This window comes from Branchiostoma belcheri, unplaced genomic scaffold (genome assembly GCF_001625305.1).
Source record: "Branchiostoma belcheri isolate BF01 breed outbred unplaced genomic scaffold, Haploidv18h27 scaffold66, whole genome shotgun sequence".
NCBI lineage: Eukaryota > Metazoa > Chordata > Leptocardii > Amphioxiformes > Branchiostomatidae > Branchiostoma > Branchiostoma belcheri.
In genome coordinates this window covers 1210606-1231909 of record NW_017804309.1, presented here as the reverse complement: position 1 = coordinate 1231909, position 21304 = coordinate 1210606, and the positions used below count along the sequence as shown (strand labels likewise).

At 47.9% G+C, this 21304-nt stretch overlaps 1 protein-coding gene across 1 annotated transcript in view; it reads left to right on the top strand.

The window, feature by feature from the left end:
- LOC109483677 (kinesin-like protein KIF26B) overlaps positions 1 to 21304 on the top strand; it is a 51760-nt gene that overhangs the window by 10796 nt on the left and 19660 nt on the right. Inside the window, exons 2-3 of the mRNA XM_019786713.1 lie at positions 20186 to 20290; positions 20416 to 20649. Of these exons, the coding sequence (XP_019642272.1) occupies positions 20216 to 20290; positions 20416 to 20649 (309 nt within the window). The 5' untranslated portion in view covers positions 20186 to 20215. The remainder of the gene's footprint in view (positions 1 to 20185; positions 20291 to 20415; positions 20650 to 21304) is intronic.

Genomic DNA, 21304 nt, shown 5'->3' with positions numbered 1-21304 from the left:
AGGACCTCATTTGCATAATTTATTAGGAAATGCTAGAATGCATTGTTTGTTAATTTAAGACTGTCTTTTGGTTGAGATTATGATAAAATGATATAATTCATGAAAATTAGGTTCCTATTTCTTAAATCAGGGGGGAATAATCTAATCTATAATTTGTCAGTCATAAAGGTTAACATCATTTGGCGAAGGTATGAGATCGGGGAACTCTAGTTGTTTTTTGGTTTTGACAACGTGAGCGTCTTTCTCGGAAGGAAAAAGCACACGTCTGAAAAGTTGAACGCGTTGCAAGAAGGTGTGTAAAACAAGCAGCGTGAAGAATACGCTACATTCGTATGATATACCTTTAATAACGCTACGTGTCTCAGGTCCTCTTAGAGTGTGAACTGTTGTTGTATAAAGGGAAATCACGCCCAGATGCAGGTCATGCTGCGGACAGGTGGAGTCCGGAGAGGACCTGGTGAGTTTATTATCCAGGTGTGAAGAACTACTGGGTTTTTATTACCCAGGTGAGAAGGCCTGGTAGTTTTACTGTCCACACGGGAATACTGAAGACAATCACCAGGTCTATTTTTATCGGAACTGAAGAACAGATACATCGTCATCGACCAGGTGTTCACCGTAGTCAGACAGCACTAAAAATGAGCTCCAAGCAGATGTCGCTCGTCTTTGTCAGTCTTACAGTAGCTTCCTTGGCAAACCTACGAGTTAAGCTTTTTTTTGCTGTTTCTGATTATTTCAGTTCTGATTGTACTCGGTTCGTTTAACATGGAGGTTCAACAGCTCATGGCTTGTAGTCAGCCTGATATAATTTTTAGCAACAGTTGTATCACAACCAGAAAACGAAACATGATGAGCAAAGTCTAAGGAGTCTAATCTTACAGGGTGTTTTGTGGGCCGAGCCAGGTAGTCGGAGATACTGGGATTCCCTGAGAACTTTCAGTTTTTCAATTCTTGTCCTAGAACCGCTGCAGGGCAGAAACAGATCGCCAAACAGGTGTCCAGGAAAACACCACCGCTGTAACACACCGAAAACTGTTCAAGTCATACCCTTGTTGGTGGATATGGTGTCCACTAGTGCGAATGTCAGTTCTCAGTCCGTGTGAGGTGTGTGTGTCCAGAACACACGTACTTCCAATCCCACACAAGGAGAAGGTACATACTTATAAACCAGTTTCCTAAGTGAGGGCCCATCGAAAGCCTTTCAGGGGCGCCGCGCGGTGTTTACACATGCTTTACAGCCCGGCGCGATTGCCGTGTGTAGTTTGTGCTTCAGGTTCAGAAGTCCACTCGGCCGGGACCTAGGGACGAACCTGCACGTACCTAAGCTTCAAGCAGATGTAGGAGCCGGGTCGGTGTTTCTGTGTGCGTGATTTTGTGGCGTCAAACTTTCTACTCCAAAGTCTTTCTAGTATATGGTGAAGAGCCGAAAACGCGGACCACTAGAAACGACCCAAACGCGTAAAACACAGAGTCGGACATCCCTTCTGCTTGGAGATTATTATGTACTAATGTGTGTTTTCTCTGTTTTGTCCAACAAGCTCCAAGCAGATGTGTGGTTTGGAAAAAGGGTGGAAACTGGCAGGTAGGAAAACGTAATGACCTTGCCTCCCAACATCTGCTTGGAGGTGGGAGAAGGCCGGTGTCAAGTGGTCCATTTCCCATCGACCCCGTCACGCCTGTCTGACGAGAGGCAGGGTTGCCAGGGGAGACCAAAGAATGTCCTCAGGTCGTTATCACGTAATCCCTCTCAGCGTCGCAGGGGGCTCCTCAAGAGCGAATCACAGGGAGATTTGCGCGCCGAACGACGTGCAGAAATGTCTTGGTGACACGCCATGGCAGTCGCAACAATGTGGGCTAAAAGATCACAGTAAAATCTAGACAAATTGCGAAAATGATTTGCCAGGTGAGTTTGGCCACCATACAGTTCATCCTCCCGCGCAAGGAGAAATGTATCTGTATCGGTATAGCCGGTATAACCGCCATTCGGCGTAACACACCAGCTGAAATGTTACCCTTACCGCAGATTGACTCCTCTGACAAATTACTAAAGTATTCAACCCATCTTTGCCTAGAATCCATAACTGGGAAGGCTAATACATATGTACAATGGTACGACTCTGTACGCTATTGACTCACGGCCGGACGAGTTTCGCTTTTGACTGTTATCAGATTTGTCTGTAAAACAAAAGGGGAAACTTGAGTATAGTAACTTTATACGATTTACAAAGGTGAAAAGAAAGTTATAAAGAAGTAAGTTTTCCCTCGCTAACGGCGCGCGCACGCTCCGCTGCACTTTCCCGTGAGCTCCGGTTTCCCACCTGCTATTCTCACCTGGGCGCATCCAGGTGAGAAGAATCCTGCACGCCCCCTTGGTCTGATCCCCCTTAATCCACCCAGCTGTGCTCGACTCCCCCTGGAGACCACTTCTTCTCCAACAGCCAGTTTTTATGAACACTTCCAGCCTGCCTCCACAGGTCCCCGGGCGCCCGTGCGCTGAGTCACTAATCGTTTTATAGCGTAATCGTTTTAATTGTTATTTGGGCAAACCTGTGGCATTGTCTGCGGAGTGAAGTGGATCACAGAACGTTAATCGGCTTCACGTCGCCACGGTGTGACCATTCTCCGCGCAACAGTGTCGTAACTTGGCCTGTAGCCGTGCCCGCTTGTAGCGAGGGGACGGACGGAGGAGACTGATCTACCTGATCGATCACCTGGCCGTAGGTAACTCACATTTGCATTACCTGTACAAGATCTACTACTTCCTCCCGCGGTGTCTGTAGTGTGTACCGGGCCTAGAGGGTATGCGTAGGGTTAATGAAAGGGTTCACATCCTACTTCCGGAGGTACAACATATACAGTATATCTTTACATCTTGAAGTCATCTAGGTGCCTCTGTAGCCATACATCATCGCCGTTAGATCTGAGCTGTGCCCTACTAGACCCAGTCCAGAAGACCCGGTCTGTGTTTGCGCGAAGTTTGCTGCATGCTGCGGTCGGCAAACAGTGTCAAGTTGGGGACCGACCTGCCGTGGAACCGGCGCATACCAATGGGAGGCAGCCGATAAGATCGCCGGCAGGTTTGCCGACGGGACCAAAGTCGAGAGGCAAATACAAGTGTTTTAAAAGATCTGGGGCGTCAGAGACGCTGAGCAGCCTCCACTGTGCGCGCGCTCCTTCATTAGGGAAATTGTCTGCGAGCCTGGACGTTGGAAAGACTCCGCCGGGAGTCGGGAAGGGACAGGTTGTGAGACCGCAGGAGTCCGCGGTATGGACAGGGCTTCGGGAGTTACCAAGTCGTCGAACCGTCGGCGATAGACCGATCTCTCATCACCCGGCAGCTGAGCACGGGCCCGCCGCGGTGAGGTGGAATGTCGAGTGGAATTAGAGCAGACCACGGTGCATGTCCGCAGTAAGGAGACTCTCACACCAACGGGTCGGAGCTAGCTGACCGGCTACAAAGTGTAGTTTTAGTGAGATATTTCTTCTTCAGGCTTGGACGCGCCGACCGAACTTTACCTCAGGTACGTCTTAGGTTCGTTAATAACGTAATACTAATAGTACAGAGTTCCTTCTAACAAGTACAGCACCTTGTCCCCGTACCCGGTCTTGCGACATACTTCTCTGTCGTTTTACGACCATTTCGAGCCATCCATCTTGACTTATCAAACCAGGGCGGCCTGTATCTTCTTTTCCCTCGGACCAGCGATGTATGGAAGCCAGACGATCTGGAAAATTGTACGTCTGGTAGCTGATAACGTACTGAAGTATTTTACTGCCTGGAACCTGTGGTGTAATGAGGTCCTTTTTGTGTGTATTCACGTACTTGTGGACGAAAAACCTTGGTAGCAGTTTTTGTCATTGCGATTGCCACAATGCCGTACATGTGAACAGCCGCGGCTTTGATGATTATGCACCACATTTTTTTACATTCTGTGTAGAAGTAGTACGTGTCTTGGTAGTAATCACCTGCACTGTAGTAAGTGGGTTACTTCTCTGTGAGGCGTTATTGGTAAACTGTTAAGTTATTACATAAAGCTCGGTTGGTAGCGGGCTATCTTCAAGTAGATGTTGGCCAGTCAATTTGGCCAAAATGGTGCGGATGATGTGCCAGAGGAGTTAGCCGGCCATAGATGCGAGTCGCTAGCAAGTTAAGACTTAGGATCAGTAGTGGCCGTGGGGTTAGACATTCTCAGGATTGGGATATTAGGAGCCGACAGGTGCTTTTTACGATCCACCCCCTTCAGCGTTTAACAAGATGAATATCTGAGTTACACGGGTAAAATGTGGACCTGTAAGGCATTACTGGCCGCCATGTTCGGCCAAGCGGTACTTACCGGTGGAATAGCCTCCGCTGCAGGCATCTCGGTGGGCGTCTTCTAGTGATTACCAACGGTTTTCTATTTTCGTCAGCTTTCATGGCCGTCAAATGCGGGATTGATTTGAAAAAAAAAACAATAGCCACCATTATACGGTAGCAATCAGCGTTTCGCCTCCTCCTAATAGCTCTTCCTCAGCATGTTAGAGCAGCACCTACTCTTAGAACCTTTAAAAGACTGCTAGTATCGTAACTGACTTTGACTGAACGACTTTGGACACAACGACTTATGAGTTATTTATTAGTTATTGCCATTTTGTTTATTTATTTACTTTGTGTGAGTTACTAGTACCTTGTGCATAAAAATTATTACTTTGTTTTCATTTGTGAGCAAGTAGTATTTATGTTATGACCCCCTGACACTCCTCCACGCTCGACCTCTATCATCGGAAAAGCGGCCGAAATAGCGGCCGATTAGAGCATGTAACACAGTTACAGATCGAGTTGAAATGAAGGCTCAAACAAACAAACAAACAAACAAACAAACTAAAAAGATGAAGAATATCACAAATATAAATACAGGCGTAAAACTATCTGCATGACCCTCGCATCTATTTGGATGGAACTGACGCATTGATGGGGAAGCGGTCCCCCACTGTTTACCCTCTCCTGACTGACGTGTGTTTTGAATCCGAGTTGTGTGGGTTTGTTGTTCTTTCTTGTTACCTGCGAAGGAAGCCACTGACAGACTGGAGACCGGCCGTCTGGCCCCAGCGAGTGCGGGTCGCACGGCGTATAGCCTGGTCAGCGCCAAGCAGATGTCAGTATCCGGCTCAGAGTTATTGTTTTACGCGTATTCTTGCAACATTTAGTACATTTTTCTACATGTCTTATTGCACCTTGTTTAGTGCACAACTAGAATGGTGTACTGAACATTGGGAGGACGCGCATGAAACTAAAGACAGAGCCGTGTCCTTACATCTGCTTGGAGATAAGTTTGTCAGCAGTTCGGTCCTGTAGCTCGTTACCACTATCCTGGTCTGTCCTTATCACCCTCTGGCCGCCCTGTCAGGTCTCAGGACTGAGCCTGGTGTTTCTCGCGGTTACGTTACCTTATGGTTGTTATTTTCAAAGTTCCTTAATCTGTATTCCTAAGATCAAATATGTGTTCCTTCCAAGAAATAACAATCTGATGCTGGAGAGAGTAAACAATAAAAGCTTGAGGTCTTCACGGGCCAAGGAAGTTACAAAAGTGCGGTACGACTGGTGATACAGGTCCGACCGTGACAGACGACAAGTGTAGCCAAGAGCAACACAGCTCAGTCAAGACCCCATACCCTCACTCCCGGGTGGCATGATTTTCACAGATGGTTCCTCAGCATGTTCTGTTGTACTTGTCGTCACAGACTTCTGGATTCGATTTCCTGACGTCATCTAACGACAACGTCATGTTAAAACCTCTAATTTCACGGTCGGCTGTTATTAGATTTGCCCGCGAAAGCCAAACAATAAGTTGGTGTTGATGAAATGCATCTTCTCAGGTCATTTGTACAGTTTTGTATTTCAAGGCGCTCCTTTTTATCTTTCCTTATCGCCCCGTTCCCGTCACGACATTTGGTTTTCTGTTTCTGCCGGCTGTGAGGCGACCTGTATGTAGTTCACCGGCCACCCAAGGAAGGCGATAAGGCAACAGCACCGATATGTTTTCCTTTTAAGGATGTCGGATCAGACATCTGTCCAACGCTTCATGCAGACTTGTCGAAACTTTCCCCGCAGCTTGGATCGCATGACCCGAGGATGGACGATTAGCTTAGGTACTGGTTGAGAGTAGAGTCGCTAGCCATATATGAATAGTGGCGAGCTGGCGACCGGACTCAGAGCCTGGCCTGGCGATGTTAGCTAGTCGGCATTTGATTCTTTACTTACCGTTTTCTGCGCCTTTAACTCTCGTTCCCTCCTCTCCAACACAAGGGAAATTTTCACCGTGTGCCATTATTGATTTCATTGGGTATGGCTCATTTTCTTTCTAATGAGCTTGTCTGCCTCCGCTTTGTCCTTGCCTTGCTGTAAACCTGTCCGATTCACTTCTTAGAATGTCTCTACGTACCCCCCCCCCTGCACATTCCTGAGCAGGTGCATCACTCTGCCCAGATGTTCTCTATAAGTAATTTCCAAGCAGATGTCAGGATCCTGTGCAGTCGGGTAGTTTTACGCGTATTTTACGTAGTGCGGATATACATGACACCTTTCTAGCAGTGTATCTTTTAAAACATGTAGCCTCTTAGGTCTGGTTTGAACAGAAATTTTTAAAAGAAGACTACGAAGTGCATTAGTATAGAAGGACAAGGTTTAGATACGCAGAAAAGGCCACAAAACAAGCCCGACAGATCACACCAGATGTTCTGTATAATCCCCTGCCGGTAGATTTCCCCACGCAGGTTCCTGACAGTCAGTCATCATAACCCACAACACGTTTGATCCTCCAGCCCGGAATGTTGGCTTCTCGCGCCAGGAAATTCGTGTTTATTGGGTGAATGACTGGTTATCTAAATTGATTCAATCCATCCTCATGCCCTTGTGAAGTAGTGCGTCATTCTAATCTCCAAGCAGGTGCAAGGATCCGGCCCAGCCTCCGTGCATCTTTCTTGTAGTCGAGGCCTGCAATAGGTGCACTGCTTGAAAGCCGCGTCTAGTGTTGCAAAAATGCGTTAAATACTGAGACTAACCCATGGATCCCTACATCTGCTTGGAAGTAGTGTTTTCTTCCACGCAGCCAGGGCCGACGACATCTCGTAAGACTGTGACGGGCCAGCCTTTTTATTACGCTCTCCCGAGTCGCTTCCCTTACAGAGTACACTAATCTAAGCTAAAAAGGCTGGCATCCAGGCTACCATCCTCCCGCTGATAAAAACGTCTGTCACCCGCTCTGCGCAGACAGGTCTGAAGGGTCGGTGTACGATAAGACTTTCCCCCCGTGTTGTCCCACGTCCTCCGCGTGTCACGGCGGAGCGGCGCGGTGACAGACACTTCCGACGCGCCCACCCAGGCAAGGACGTTGTCCTGGGCACGGACAGGCAGGCCAGGCGGGCAAGGCCACAGCCTGTGCTACACAATCTCGCACTGTCAGGGGCTGGCTAGGCCTCCTCCCCGAGGGCTTGTGGTTATTCACTTTTAACGGTCACACCGTGGCCGTCAGGCCGTCGTGCGATTTTGATGGCAGTGGCCCAATTTACACGGGGCAAAAATATGTTCTGGGACATTCGACGCGCGTGTAAATTTTCAAAATGATCAAGCAGGCTGACAGAACCAAGGAGGTTTAAAATCTTGACAGAACCAACTGCCGACAAGGACCGATCGAAGACACCCTCTTCCCTAACAAGACAGCTAAATTTTGTGCGACATATACATGACTCCCCAAAGAACACGCGATCGTACGACGATCAACATGGAAATCAGTCATCACAGTATGTGTTAGACTTGAATACGTTTAAAGATTTCGCCGATGATCTATTTGTTTCTATCGAGTGAATAATGTCGCCAGTGAACAGACGTGCCATCTTCCCTTCTCGGAAGTACCTGTAGTGTATCAGCCGATGAAAGTTGATTCCGGAGACGGCACGTGCGTCTTTGTTCACGTCTCCCGCCCCAAGACGTCTTGTCGGAGGCGGAAGACCTTCCTCACGGCTCGTTTGTTTTCTTGAAAAGTCGTAAGACGCGAGGATCTGCTCACGTGCAGCGGTGTTCTATACAGATCAACCTCGGCATGAGGTGTGAAAGGGATCAGCTGTTACACATCTATTGTAGACACTGGAACTAAATGAAACATTTTGTAGTTGAGGAAAAGTTTAGTGCAGCTGTTTGACAGCAAATGGATCACAGGTGCTTCTTGTACAGACATGACCACCCTTGTTATACCCACATATCACACAGAAAGAGCACCCAGAGGCCACTGGGTTGTAAAATCGGCCATTTAAAACATTGAAATGATAATTATAAAGGGTTGTAACGATTATGATGTAAGGAAGCCGCAGCAGGTCCTCCTCTAACATATGACCCCTAGTTAATAAGTATAAGTGGAGTATATTTGTGTCACGGTCAGGATTTCCCAGATTTCCCGCGACTAGCACACCTTGTATGACGTTATGTCAATGACTGGCGACTTCTCTTATTTCGGTAGGAGGTGTCCTATTAAACAACGCAAAGCTATGACATCATACCACTGCAATTTCTGGATGGTGCTAATGTTTATAAACGAAGTCTCTGGGCGGACTGCAAAACATAAACGTGGCTGCATGTAGCACGTAGCCTGGTAAATCAGGCTCCGCCGACGAGAACAAGTGTTTCGCTGTATGATGCGCAGACACGTTAGAGGAGCTACATATTGTGAAATGGCTCTGTTGGTGCCGCATTTGCTAGACTAAGTTCTGTTCTATTTATTGCTTCACCTTTGGCCACGCTGATAAGCTCCATCATTACCTCAGACCGCGTCTGAACTTGACTGACTGATGATACCGTATCAAGGCGTTCGAGATTCCGGGCTCGTAAACGTTAACAGCGGGGACACGGGGTTCTCCGTGCGGAATGTCACCCCTTTCTCTGCCGATTATTAAAAAGGGGGCACCGAGGGACCAAGTGACAGTCAATATGGTTGTGTTTCCCTGTGGACGTGCAAGGCGAAGCCGTAGCATTGTGCTGCGTTCCCACGTTGACCATTATCACCAACTGTCGACTTTGAAGTCGTCACTAATATAGATCGCGACTCCGCGATAATAGAAAGAGAAAAGTGTTAGACAGATGCTCGGAGATGTAACAAAATGAACCTGTTGGCGTGTAACCTCCAGGCAGATGTATCGCTCCGGGTTGTTTTGCACATCTTTGATATTTTCACATCGTTTATGATTCCTTCTACGCGCGTGCTTTTCATTTGAAAATTCTACGGCGTCGAAATCGTAGGATTGCCTACTACGAATATGACTGCCTCATAAAATAGTGCCACAGTGCGCACCAAGCTTACAAGACGAGCCGCAGCCGCACGTCTGCTTGGAGATGAAGTTTGCGTGCCGAGTTCAAGTCTCCCCGTCCCGACAGCCCGTGGCGGTCTCTGCGGGGTGCCCGTGAGGTCGGGACCGCTGCCTGGGGAGGACTGATCACTCAGAACGTGCTGAACGTCTTCGTTTCCGCTGCCGTGTAGCTGCGAACGTATCAGTCGGAAACTGAGGGATCTTTTCTGTCAGCTCTCCCAGCGCCTATCAAACCTCTCAAGTAGTGCACCGTTGTACACCCCCCCCCCAGCCTCGTCCTTCGCAGCGGGATAAAGGCGCATAAAACATGGCGACGGATCCTTACATCTGCTTGGAGATTACCTCACCAGGCTACATGCAGCCTAGCCTTCTTTTTTTTTGCTTTTTGGGGCAGAACTTTTTAAAATGTCAGGTCTTGGTACTCTTCTTTTTCGCCACGGAGGCACATAACAAGCAACGGGAAGTCCAACTCCTAGAGCCTGCTAAGGAGGCTAAACTTCGGAGTCGTCGAGATTTCGTGTTACTCGCAGAACACGAACGGAAACGGTATAAAAGAATCATTCAGCGGAGAGCCAGTTCAGAATGTTGCACCTTCTCCTGTTGACAAAAGTCCGACAACCTTGTTTATAAGAACGTGAGTGGAAACGGACTGATTTTGGTTCTAATCCGCGTGCGTGACGACAGCAACATGGCCGGACGCCAGGAAATGGGCGAGAAGGCCAGAACATAACCTCCATAGCAGGCATCGTCGTTACACATTTAAACAAAATTATATATGCTGTTTTCTGATTGTATATCAGTTTTCTGAATGCTATCGAGTGTCACCGAAATATGGATATCCATGCTGGTCCGAAAATGTTAACATTTTCAACCATGACATCTGCCCGGAGATTAAGCCAGAAATGGGCCACGGCCTGAACTCTAGATCTGCAAGTTCGTACCAGAGGACATATATCATATTGCTCCTTCCACTCCTAAGAACGTATTTCAGGTTGTGCTGCCCACATGCTTGTGACAGAACAACAACTACCTTTACTGTCACCCTCGATGAAGTAATTTTTCCAACCTTGACTCGCTCACAAGTTGACTTTTTGACATCGACAGAATAAAATCCCTGACCACAAATTGCGGAGGGTCTAATCTAATATACCTCTGTTATATTTAGACATAATCTGATAATAGACACAAATTGTAGGTATGCTTTCTCCTCTATCACATGTCCCGGTGGACGTGCTGTTTTCGGGATCGCCCAGGAACTATCTGACTCTGATATGTCTGTGGCGTGGCGTCTCCTGGTGCCTTCTTTTTTAGGCCCTGATACTGTGATAGGACGTGCAAAGGCAGCAAACTGCTCAATTAGATGTTTTAAACTGCTGCAGAGTTAGCGTAGGTTTCTGTCTCACGCCCGAGCCTGTCCTAAATACTGGCAGGTCTGACCCTGTACGTGAACCTGCCGCATATAGACGTAACCTGACCCCTCAGGTTGCCATGGTGACGAGATGACGGGGTGCACTGTTGCCTGCTTGTTAGCCACCAAACTGCAAATAAATAGGAGATCTTCGATAAGATATATCATGTCAGACTCAGAGAGCTGAATAGTGTAGGCGTCAGGAAAGGTCCGAAAGGTGGCCGTGTACGTGGCAGCAGACCCCTGATCAGACGTGCATGTTTGAAGTTCAATGATAATTGGTCGGAATTCTCAAGCTCTGGCTACAAGTATATGATGCTAACTTTGATATTGATTATCTTTCAATCGAACGATTTGGAGGGTTGCATTGATGGATTTGCTACAGACAGAGAAAATATAAGACAAATGTTGGTAAGAGTGTTCTCGCCCTTCTATCCCGAAGGCACGGATTCCTCAGTACCAAGTTGTCTAGTGGGACCGTGGACGGAGAGAAGTCGTTACAGACTAAGCAGCTCTATTTCCGCGCGCCGGGGTGGCCTGGTGGCGCCGGTCGGGTGATGGGATGAGCCGGGCTTGAACTTGGAGCTGGCAGAGCGTCAGGGTCCTCGTTAGTACGCAGTGTTTCTGAACTGTACTGACACTACGCCTCAGTTACATAAGGGCCCGGGCACACAGTGGCAACACATTGTTCGGGACCTGTCAGTTACCATGACAACACACTGCGTGGTGCTTCTCTGTTGCCATGACATTACAGGACTCGAGGCCTGAACGTCACCATGACAACACGACTCGGTGCTCGTCCTTCAACAGTTCCACATGCATGACATGGGCTCTGGGTTAATTCATCCAACTCAGTTGCCTGAAAATCAGCGTTCTCAAGGAGTGACGTGCTTTCTGCTGAAAAGCTAGTGGGTAATTTCGCTCGAGCCTTTACAAAATGTGTATTATTTCTATTTTGTCAATGCATAGAATAGGTTTCAAATTCTACCTGGGCCAGTCTCCACCCCGCCTGCATCCTCGTGAGTGCAGGGACGTCCTTTGTCATTTGTACTGTTGACTGTTGGCTACAAAAGGAAATGTGGGTTAATCATTTTATCATCATGTCAGTTTGTCCTGGACTGTGCACAAATTTAATTCCCCACGAGCACGCCATCCCGGACAAGCCTGGAGACATCCTCCTCCTCCCCGGTACCCTGCCGGAGTGGTCCCGGCGTGTTCTCTCCGGGTCAGGATTGGCGGACGGCGCGGCCCCTGACACGTCGAGCCGCGAGGCGGGCCGCAGGAATTTGACATATTTAGGAAGAGTCAGCGGGTCCTCGCGTCAGTCCGGGTAAACTACCCCAGCCGGTGTGCAGGGCAGAGCCGCGTGTGTGAGCCAGCCCGCCTGCACGGAGGGACCGACGTGTCGCGCCGGGATGGTGCTGGAGGGGTGAGGAGGGACGGGAAGGAACAGTACAGGAGAGAGAAGAGAGAGAGACGGCGACTTTGAGAGAGAGAGAGGGAGTGTGTGAAGAGAGAGATGGTGAGAGAGCTTTGATGAAAGAACGAAGGGAGAGAGAAACGGAGAACGCTTGTGATATACGTACTGACAACACGCGGATTATCGGTGAGGCTGGCAAATGTTCTGTTTCAACAAGTTCACTTCAACTGTAGCCTTTCCGGTGCATTGGTGCAATTGTGTAAAATGATCAGTGCCATTTGTAGCTCAATGACGATGTATAGAGTATATATATATATACATACCTCAAGAGATATATAATATTTGCTGTCTGTGTGTCGTGTGTATGACGCGTCGTGTTCTCAGAAGAATGATGTGGTTTAAATCCCCACGCGGTGTCCGCCATGTCTCGTTCAGTTGTTCCGCCTAATGGCAACAAATTGGCGTCGATGTTTTAGTTGCTGGTTTGACGGCTACCTGTCCCGTCACGGGGACTTCCCTGCGTTAGCCCCGAGACCCGCGCGTCCCAGCCGTGGCCAGGTTACTCAGGTTGGGAACGGGGAGTAATGATGATACCGCTTGGCTCAGAACACCTTTTCCCAATTACCTGTGCATAGTTGGCAGGATACAAGGTCGCTCCCATCAGCCATGGGCACTATTCCTATTATTCATTTCCCGCCATTTCAGACTTATGCCTGAAGTATGTTGTTATGGTTTTTAGCTGCTGTCTGATGATGCTGTTGTCACCCCCTAGCTCTTTCAGTCCTGACTTCTTCCCCGTGTGTCTCCTCAGCTGGACCGCAGTGTGTCTGTAATCTCCACAGAAATAACACAACCCGGTACGGAGTACATTAGCTACATGGGAACTGGGTCTGTCGGCGTCCGTTTGTTATTGTTCGCTACCGTGTGTGTGTATTCTGGCGTGCCGGGCGGCACAGACCCAAAGGCCCCACTCTGGCCCGTCGGCTCTCATCTTCTCCGGCATCCCAGATATCCCCACGTTATTTTAACAACCAAACAGAGTAACAGACGCCCCGACTCCATAGTTCACCCTCTCGACCTAGTCCCGTTCTTGATTCCGGTCACAGAAACCGATTTCAGACAAAACTTTCGACTGAACACGGAAGACAGGCCTTTCAGAAGCTGCACAGGGTTTAAATCTCAGGCAGTTAAATCCCTAAACACCTGTCGTGGCGCCAGCAGGTGGCCTGAGATGGGTGACACAAGAGGGCCGGTGTCATCGGAAGGACGGGGGAGGGGCATGAGCGGGAAAGCGCCGTAAAAATAGTTGTTCGGATGTTTTGCCACGCGCTGCCGACAGTCGTATTAGCCTTCGTGACAGGCTTTGCGGTCGACGCTTTGTTATATAATATTGCCGTTTTTTGCTGAGTAATTAGTGTTTTTGATGGCTACTTTATCCTGATGACTCCCAATGCTAGCCTCCTCTGCAATAATAATGCAGTGAGTAAATAACCAAAGAAGAAAAAAAACGACAAAATTAAAACGCCGCCCAAGTTGTATCTCGTAAACGTCAAGCAGATGTAGTGTCTGGCTTGTTTTACACATGTTTTGTGGCATTTTGCACGTCTTTCTATTGGTGAGCATTTCTCTCCCTTCGGTCAATGGTACCCCTGTTCTTCTAGCCCCCGCAGCCAGGCAGCATGTGTAGATGCATGGGCAGGTGTCGTCCATATCCTGACAGCGACATGCCCTCGTGTACTCTCTTCTAAATAAATGACTCCGCTCAGACCCGCGCTGACGATAACCACATTTTCCTCCCAGACGTTTCCAAGGTCTCCGCTGCATCTGTACATCTGTAGCCGTTTCCGCCCCACCCAAGGGCCGCGACCCCAATTTCCAAGCAGATGCGACGGTCGGCGGTTTGCGGCCTTTACTACGTTTCTATGACTACATAGAAGTACTAATGTTGCAATGTGTTGTTAGGAGACAAACCCGTGTTGTTAGGAGACAAACCCCCTACACTAAATGTTGCAATCATGCGCGTGAGACAGCCGGATCCTTACATCTGCTTGAATATTGACGCGACCCGTTGAGTGTAGCTGAAATAGCGCCGGGATGTATACAGTGGCTTAAAACACTGTCGTTTCGAGCAAAAGCTTTTACTTTTCAAGAAAACCACAAGTCTGGATACCAGCTGTCTTATGCTCGCTTCGTCGTATATTTATCGTACGAACGGGTATTACACGACCAATTAGCATATCTCGCTAGTTTTCCCCTATGGCTCGGTCTCCTTCTAAAGACGACATTGGCGCTCCTTCGGGTGCGGCTCCAACCATCCCTGGCCGGCTAACTCCACTGGCATATTGTTCAGCCTATATTTGGCCAATTTCCACTCTTCTTTCAGCACCCAAAGACAGGAGTTTGATGGAAATTAATCCGAGCCGACGGCGTCTGTCTCTAGGCTAAGCTACCCTCCTGACCCGAGCGGTCGTCGGTCCGACTATTTTCAGGAGATGAAACCTTAGTCGCTGGAACTTGGCGGGAAATATTCCCGCGGTAGCCATTTGTTTGTTGATGATATGATTGTCGGAGATTGCCGTGCTTATGAATTTGTGGCGATAAGGCGAGGCGGGCGGACTGAGAGGCAAAGCTAGTGTTTGTCAACATCGGCTTTGGACGAGCTTTGCGTCGTCACAGCAAGGCCTGCCGAGTTCACATGTACAGTCTTGCTTGGAATGCGCATTCTGATATCATACGCAGTAGGCTTTTATAAGCGAGCAACACAGATTGGTGTCAGGGTCTTGAAAATGTCATGTCCCCACTTCTCTTGCGAAGAAAATTCCCAAATCGACGACTTGGGACAATGATTCTACTTACACTTGACAAGCTTATTTTCGTAAGTCACCTCTTGGGTGTAGAGAAATGCGTGACTTCGCGGGACTGTCAAGCCAAAGGTCCTGAAAGAGCTGGTTTGGGGTCACTTGAGAGGATATCCGTCCATCGGTACGTGAACGCTCGCCCACGGAGGGTCTCCGAGGGGCTCGGGCCAATTTTCGGGGTGGATTTTTTCGGAGAAATTGTGTCAGGCCGATCGGGTCGAGTTACCGAGAATTCAGCGACAAGATCCACTTATTTACAGCACGCTCGGTCACAGACATGCTAAATGTGAATTAGAGGTCTTGTGGGGAATGGCGCGAGCGTAGGAAATGTCTCTGTCCAGAATCTCGGCTGACGGGTCGAGAAGTAAGCAGATGGAAGGATCAGGGTCAGTCTCGTATAATATTGTTTTACGCGTTTTTGCAACATTAAGTACGTCTTTCTAGTATTGCACTTTTTTGTGTAACGATTCGCCTCCTCAAACAATTTAATGTCGCACCAGAGAACTGGTTTACATGGACGGAATGTGGGTGAGAACTACTAGTATGTGTGCAGGGCATCCTGTACCCTTCCTCGGGTTACATATTGTCGGAACTCATTCTCGCGTACATACCAACCTTTGCGACATACGCAAGGTGTACTAGCTAAGACGACAGTCAGCAGTTATTTGACATTGCCGTAATTTTTAAGACTCATTTTTATAGATACGTCAGGCCTTTGGTGATGCACTTGGGCGGCGTGGCAACTTTCGCGTCATCTCTATACGCTGGGTCTACAGACACTACCGTGACAGAGTCACATGTACAAGAACGCAGACCTAGTCTGCTAGAACACCTCATATGCAAGCACGGTATCATCCAAAGCAATGAATTTCAAAAGGCCAGCGCAAGGCCTCGCAGTCCTTGATAACTCCTTGCCCTTGTGAAGAAAGACAAGAACGCCCCTCCTCACGGTCAAGTCGTGACTGCCGACACAATCAGCTGCCAGTCTGAGTTAGCCTGAAGTAAAGCATCACGACTTATGGTAGCGTTTCGTGCGTCTTTCTATGTAGTGAGCTCGGTTCTCGGTTGGGCTACTTTCCAAGCAGATTAGCTAAATGTTCTATGCATATATGCGAGAGGGTGGTGAAGAGAGAAAAACGACCACCAAAAAGACATCTCAACCACCCACCCTGAAAATATATTTTACATCTGCCTGGATGTTCGGTAGGGCGATCGCGAGGCGAACATGCAAAATGGTTATGAAGACGTGGAACAAAATGAGCTGAGGCCACACATCTGCTAGAAGGTAACTTGTTAGCTGCACGATCTGGTGGAACATTGTTCAGTCACGGCCCTGGATCATTAGCAGCAATCAGCAGCGCCGGTGGAGAGGAGACTGACAAGCAAGGGCGGGGAAAAGAAGGCGCAACGAATGGATTTAGATCTACACTCAGAGAACGTAAATCTCCAAGTCAAGCAGATGTAAGGATCCCGCTCAGTCTCAAAGTGATTCACTCTGAGGGGGCAAACAGTATGATACATGTACTAGGAACACGTACTAAATGTTGCAAAAACACACGTAAAACAATTGAGACCGAGCCGGGTCCTTACATCTGCTTGGAGATTAGTACAAATCTTTTAATTTCCGCCCCGCCCTTCCCCCAGAAAACCATTAAATCTTTTAATAAGGTCACCTGCTTTGTAAACCAATCCGATGAACAAAAATTCGATTAAGGCCAAAACAGCCTCCTGTTCGAGAGTAGGAAGACATTTTAGCTTCGGTCCCCAGTCCAGTCAGGTGAGGTTATCCATTCCAGACTTCATCCAGGGCCTACAAAAATCGCTGTTTGCGAGGCTGTCGTCTGTAAATATCTTTCTTAGTCACACGATGTGATAATGCCGCTCATGTGATTCTGTTTGCGTTCTCTCTAACTTATAACCATCTGGTCAGCAACCTGCGGTTTAATTATCGATCGACGCATGTTTTCTCAAAAGGTGGGAGGAGAACGCAGGTCATCGACCTGTACGGCCTTCAGACTGACCGGCTGGACGAAAACATAATCTTCTTATCATGTACAGCAGGTAGACGCTTACCCCCTCCCCTAGTACACACACATTCGTCTAATGATCTGAGAAAGGTAAAGTCATACGTCGTGTCGTACAACAGCTCTATCTAGTATACCCGAAAAATTTCACGTATTTTGGCAACGTGGCAGCGCTTGTCTACCGCGCAACAATGCAATCCTCTCTCAAAGCTCAAAGCTGCTACTCTCCAAGCAGAGGTTGATGGTGGAAGATCGTTTGCTTTTTATATATGGCCCTTTTTTGTCGCTACCAGGAAATTGTTACAGACTGGCCAATTTGATACTGTCTTACCCCCACCAAAAGATCTGCTTGGAGATTAAAAGCTGCCACTGTCAGTTCTGACTCAGCCCGCTAATGATGAGTCGTATATAGGTTGGAACATTGTGTCCTTTCTGAAAAAAGGGAAAAGAGATGATGTAGATTGAACGGCCACTGTGTGTACAGTACTGTACAGGCAGAGATGACGCAAAGAGCGCGAGATCCGGATTTGTGCGCTCACGGATCTCGGGGCAGGTGCTTCGGATTTGCGCCAGGTTGAAGAGGGAAGAACCACTAAAGCCGCGTGCAGAGGGATCGGCTAAGGCGTGGCGTTCAGCGGATTACGGCTTCCCAGAATGAGTTTGTTTGATTTCGCATTGATCGCGCTGATTCAACTTGATTGTCTGCACTTATCGGGCGATGTAATCTGCCGGGCTGTTGTGTGGGGAAAAATCCAAGCAAAACGCTCGACGTGGGGGCGGAATAAGTAACTGGATAATCCACATCATCGTTGTGAGGGTAAACAACGGTCCCATCATATCTGAATCAACGCCTCTAACGTACCTGACTTGTTTGGTTTAGCGCAGGTATCTCCAAAACGTGTAAATCTTGTAATTCTTTCAACGGAGCCATATCAGCGAATCGTTCCGGTACATTTTGTATCATAATTGGCTGTCAACTGTAAAAACAGACCGGAGATTTTGAGTGACAGGCCCATACTCGGAGGGGCACTTGTTTCCGAGGCTCGGGGTGGGCCCTGTCCTGACTGAATGGGACCACCCTTGGCTTTGTTTGACAAAGAGCGTGTGCGGAGGGCGCCACGCGACAGTGGGGGACAGGAGTGACAATAGGCACCCAGGTTCTGGTCCAGCCACAGCATCTAATCCTATTTCTGGTATTCTCTCTTTGTCTGGCAATGGTTTGGCTAGCTGGCGACCGTAATATCACAGAAAAAAGTTTTTTTTGTTTTTTTTTCATTCGTGTTTCCCCCCGGAATTTGCACTGAGTGGGCCGGGTGATCATGGTTTATAAACGCAATGCAACCTACAAGAAGGTTCTCCTCTACCCAGGAGGTTAGAGATAGCCGCTATCAAGCCAATGAACCTTTTTGATCAAACCTCCCCTATTACAAGGCCTTCCTTTGTGGTTTTCCATGATGTTTGTTATATGGTCTTATATATCCTGTGTGAAGCGGACACGTACGAACTTCCAAAGTCTTTCAGGAAGACGAAGTTCGAAAGGAAGTTTGATGATAAAGGAGTCGTGTCAGAAAAGGATGGAGGTGTCATAAGCTTATTTTCCCCTTGATTCCCTTTTCCTGGTTACACAAGCGTTTGTTTGCACTCACCGACATATCTATGTACTGTGGCGTAATTTTGTCGTTTGCCTATTTGTATTTGATGATGTTCTAAACAACTTCCTCCCGAAAAACGCACATAGCGAACATTTTTGGTGACGCAGCCCGGGACGCCTTGCGTCAAACTTTGGTATGCGGGTGCGAAGGTGTTCTCTATTGTGACACGCCGTCTTTATATTGCGCTGGTGGGTTTGCAAGATGAGTTGTAAAAATCTAGGTCGCTCGTCATGTCGAAGACAATTGTTTGCTATGAAAATACTGGCCGTCCTGCCGCTATTGAGGGACTGGCGGCAGGCACCTGGGCTCACATCAGATATGCTGTTTTGTAAACAAACGCAACTCCCCCTATCAATCAGAAGGAGGGACCGTTCAGCGATGATACGGTCAGGAGCTCTCTTCCTGCTGAACATGGTAGCGATGCGAAAAAAATTCTGCCAGGTTGCTCCAAGGATCACAGTATTTTATATATTTTAGGAAGAAACAAACTTATAGTTAGCAATAACTATTGTAAAGTTGTCCTTTAAATTAATGCATTGATATATTGGAATATTATAATACGAAAGTTTCAGCGGCGTTTTACATCATCATCATGAATATTGACATGATTTGTCGGAAAATTTTTATATTATGCTTCACTGAATGTTGATATTATGCTTCACTGAATTTTCCAATAGGAAGCAACAACAAACTGCATTCGCCTTCTTCTTCTTCCCTTTGACGCCCACGATCATGTATTCAGAACTATAAAACAGAAATATACGTTAGTAACTAACAGACGAACTATTTTTATTACAACTGATCCGATCGGTCCACCCTCTTGGAGCGTAATGGTTTGTCCCTAGTCGCCTACTCCGTCCAGTTATCCATTGGTTAGTCCTATTTAGAACATCCCATTAAGAGAAGGGGGTGATAAGATTTATATTGAAATATCTGATAATCAAGAACCGACAAAGTAGTCATAAGTACAATGATTTCTATATTTGTAATATATATCTTATAATTTAGTATGAAATGTAGCGTATGACTTTGTATACCTGTTTTGGTTCTTTGAAATTTTTGTCTATCATGCCACATGACTCCCCGGCGCAGCTCATAGAATGGTCCAAACTCAGACGATAATTGCTCCTCTGCTGTCCACTATTTTCTCATCGGAGTTGAGTTTGCCGTACTGCTTGGATTTAGCAGAAATGGTGAAATCATTTATTCCCTTAGCAGATCCATCTTTTGTATGGTTCCGCGATAAGTACCGCTTGGAAGACCCGATAATCGCCATTCCCTACCATTTTCCGGGTGGTTTTGCTCGTAAGAGGGCGGGACAGTTTGAATAACATCGTCTGGATTTCCCCCAATGCGTTGGTGATGGACAGTTCGTCCTCTCTCCACTCCGTCCCAGGCGGATTTTACTGTTGAATTTTCATGAGCTTAGTTAGTGGCTGGTTTTCTACTTGACTGAGTTGCTGATGTATTTTGTCCCGCCTCCACAGGAGACTGTTCGCAGCACATGAACGGAGAAGATGAGCGCAGGCGGAGCGGGCTTGGGGCTGGGAGCGGGCCGGGACAGGAGCAGTGACGGCCGCAGACTTCACACCGTGAGTTCCGCGTGGCTTGTTGTTGGTGGTGTCGTCCTTGATTATCATACGAATTGCGCGTCAATTTGCTCATTATTTTCACGTAAATTTTAGCGATTGCATTTTTTTGCGTGTGTGTGTTGCAGTTTCAAAACATAGATCCACAGGCCGGGGCGGCGAGAGCTTCCCGGTTACCACAACCCATGGACCGCAAGGCGCAGTCCGGCGCGGCGGAGCGAGGGCGATCCAGGGCCGCGGGAGGAGGAGGGACAGGGGCCGGCATCTGCTGCGAGAAGTGCAACGCCCGGCTGGTAGAGCTGAAGCGCCAGGCCCTGCGGCTTTACGTGACTTCTCGGGGGCTGTTGGCGCACAACGTTACGGTAGGTGAACACACAAGAGGTCTGGCCTGGCCCAGACATTTGCAGTTCGCACCTCGTCCCGAGAACACACGGAAAGTTTACACATCATCTGTTTGATACTCTCCTTATGTCAACTACATACAAGCTTCAAAGTCACGGCATTATAATTTTCCGACCCTTTCCGACCCAAATTCTTCCAGCTCAGGCGAAATGAAAGTTGTTCTTGGTATGCACCGGCTTTTGTAAGGCAAGACACAACAGCTTCCACACCCCATTCCAAGTGTTTTTACTTGGCAGGGACAGCGGATTTGATTGGATAGAATTACAGGATATTTCAAGGCAGGTTTTCAGAATATTGACATCTACAAGGTCCCCCCATTGTTCGGGGTCGCAGCTTTAATGAACAGACTGTTTCTTTTACTGGGTTTGTTTGCAGTGTGTTCAAGTGACTCTGGCATTTGGGTACTGGCCCCTGTTCCACCACAATGTTCAAGGTGAAGATAAATTTACAGGTCACAAAAAGGTTAAATCCCCTCCTTGCAGAATCCAGCCCGTTTCCCCTTCCTTTCAGAGCGTTCCTCAGAGTTTTTGTAACCCCAATTTGCACAGCACAAATGATGGTAAATTCCACCTTTGTGGAAAGACTAGCCAAGAACAATGCTGGGATGTTTGGGCA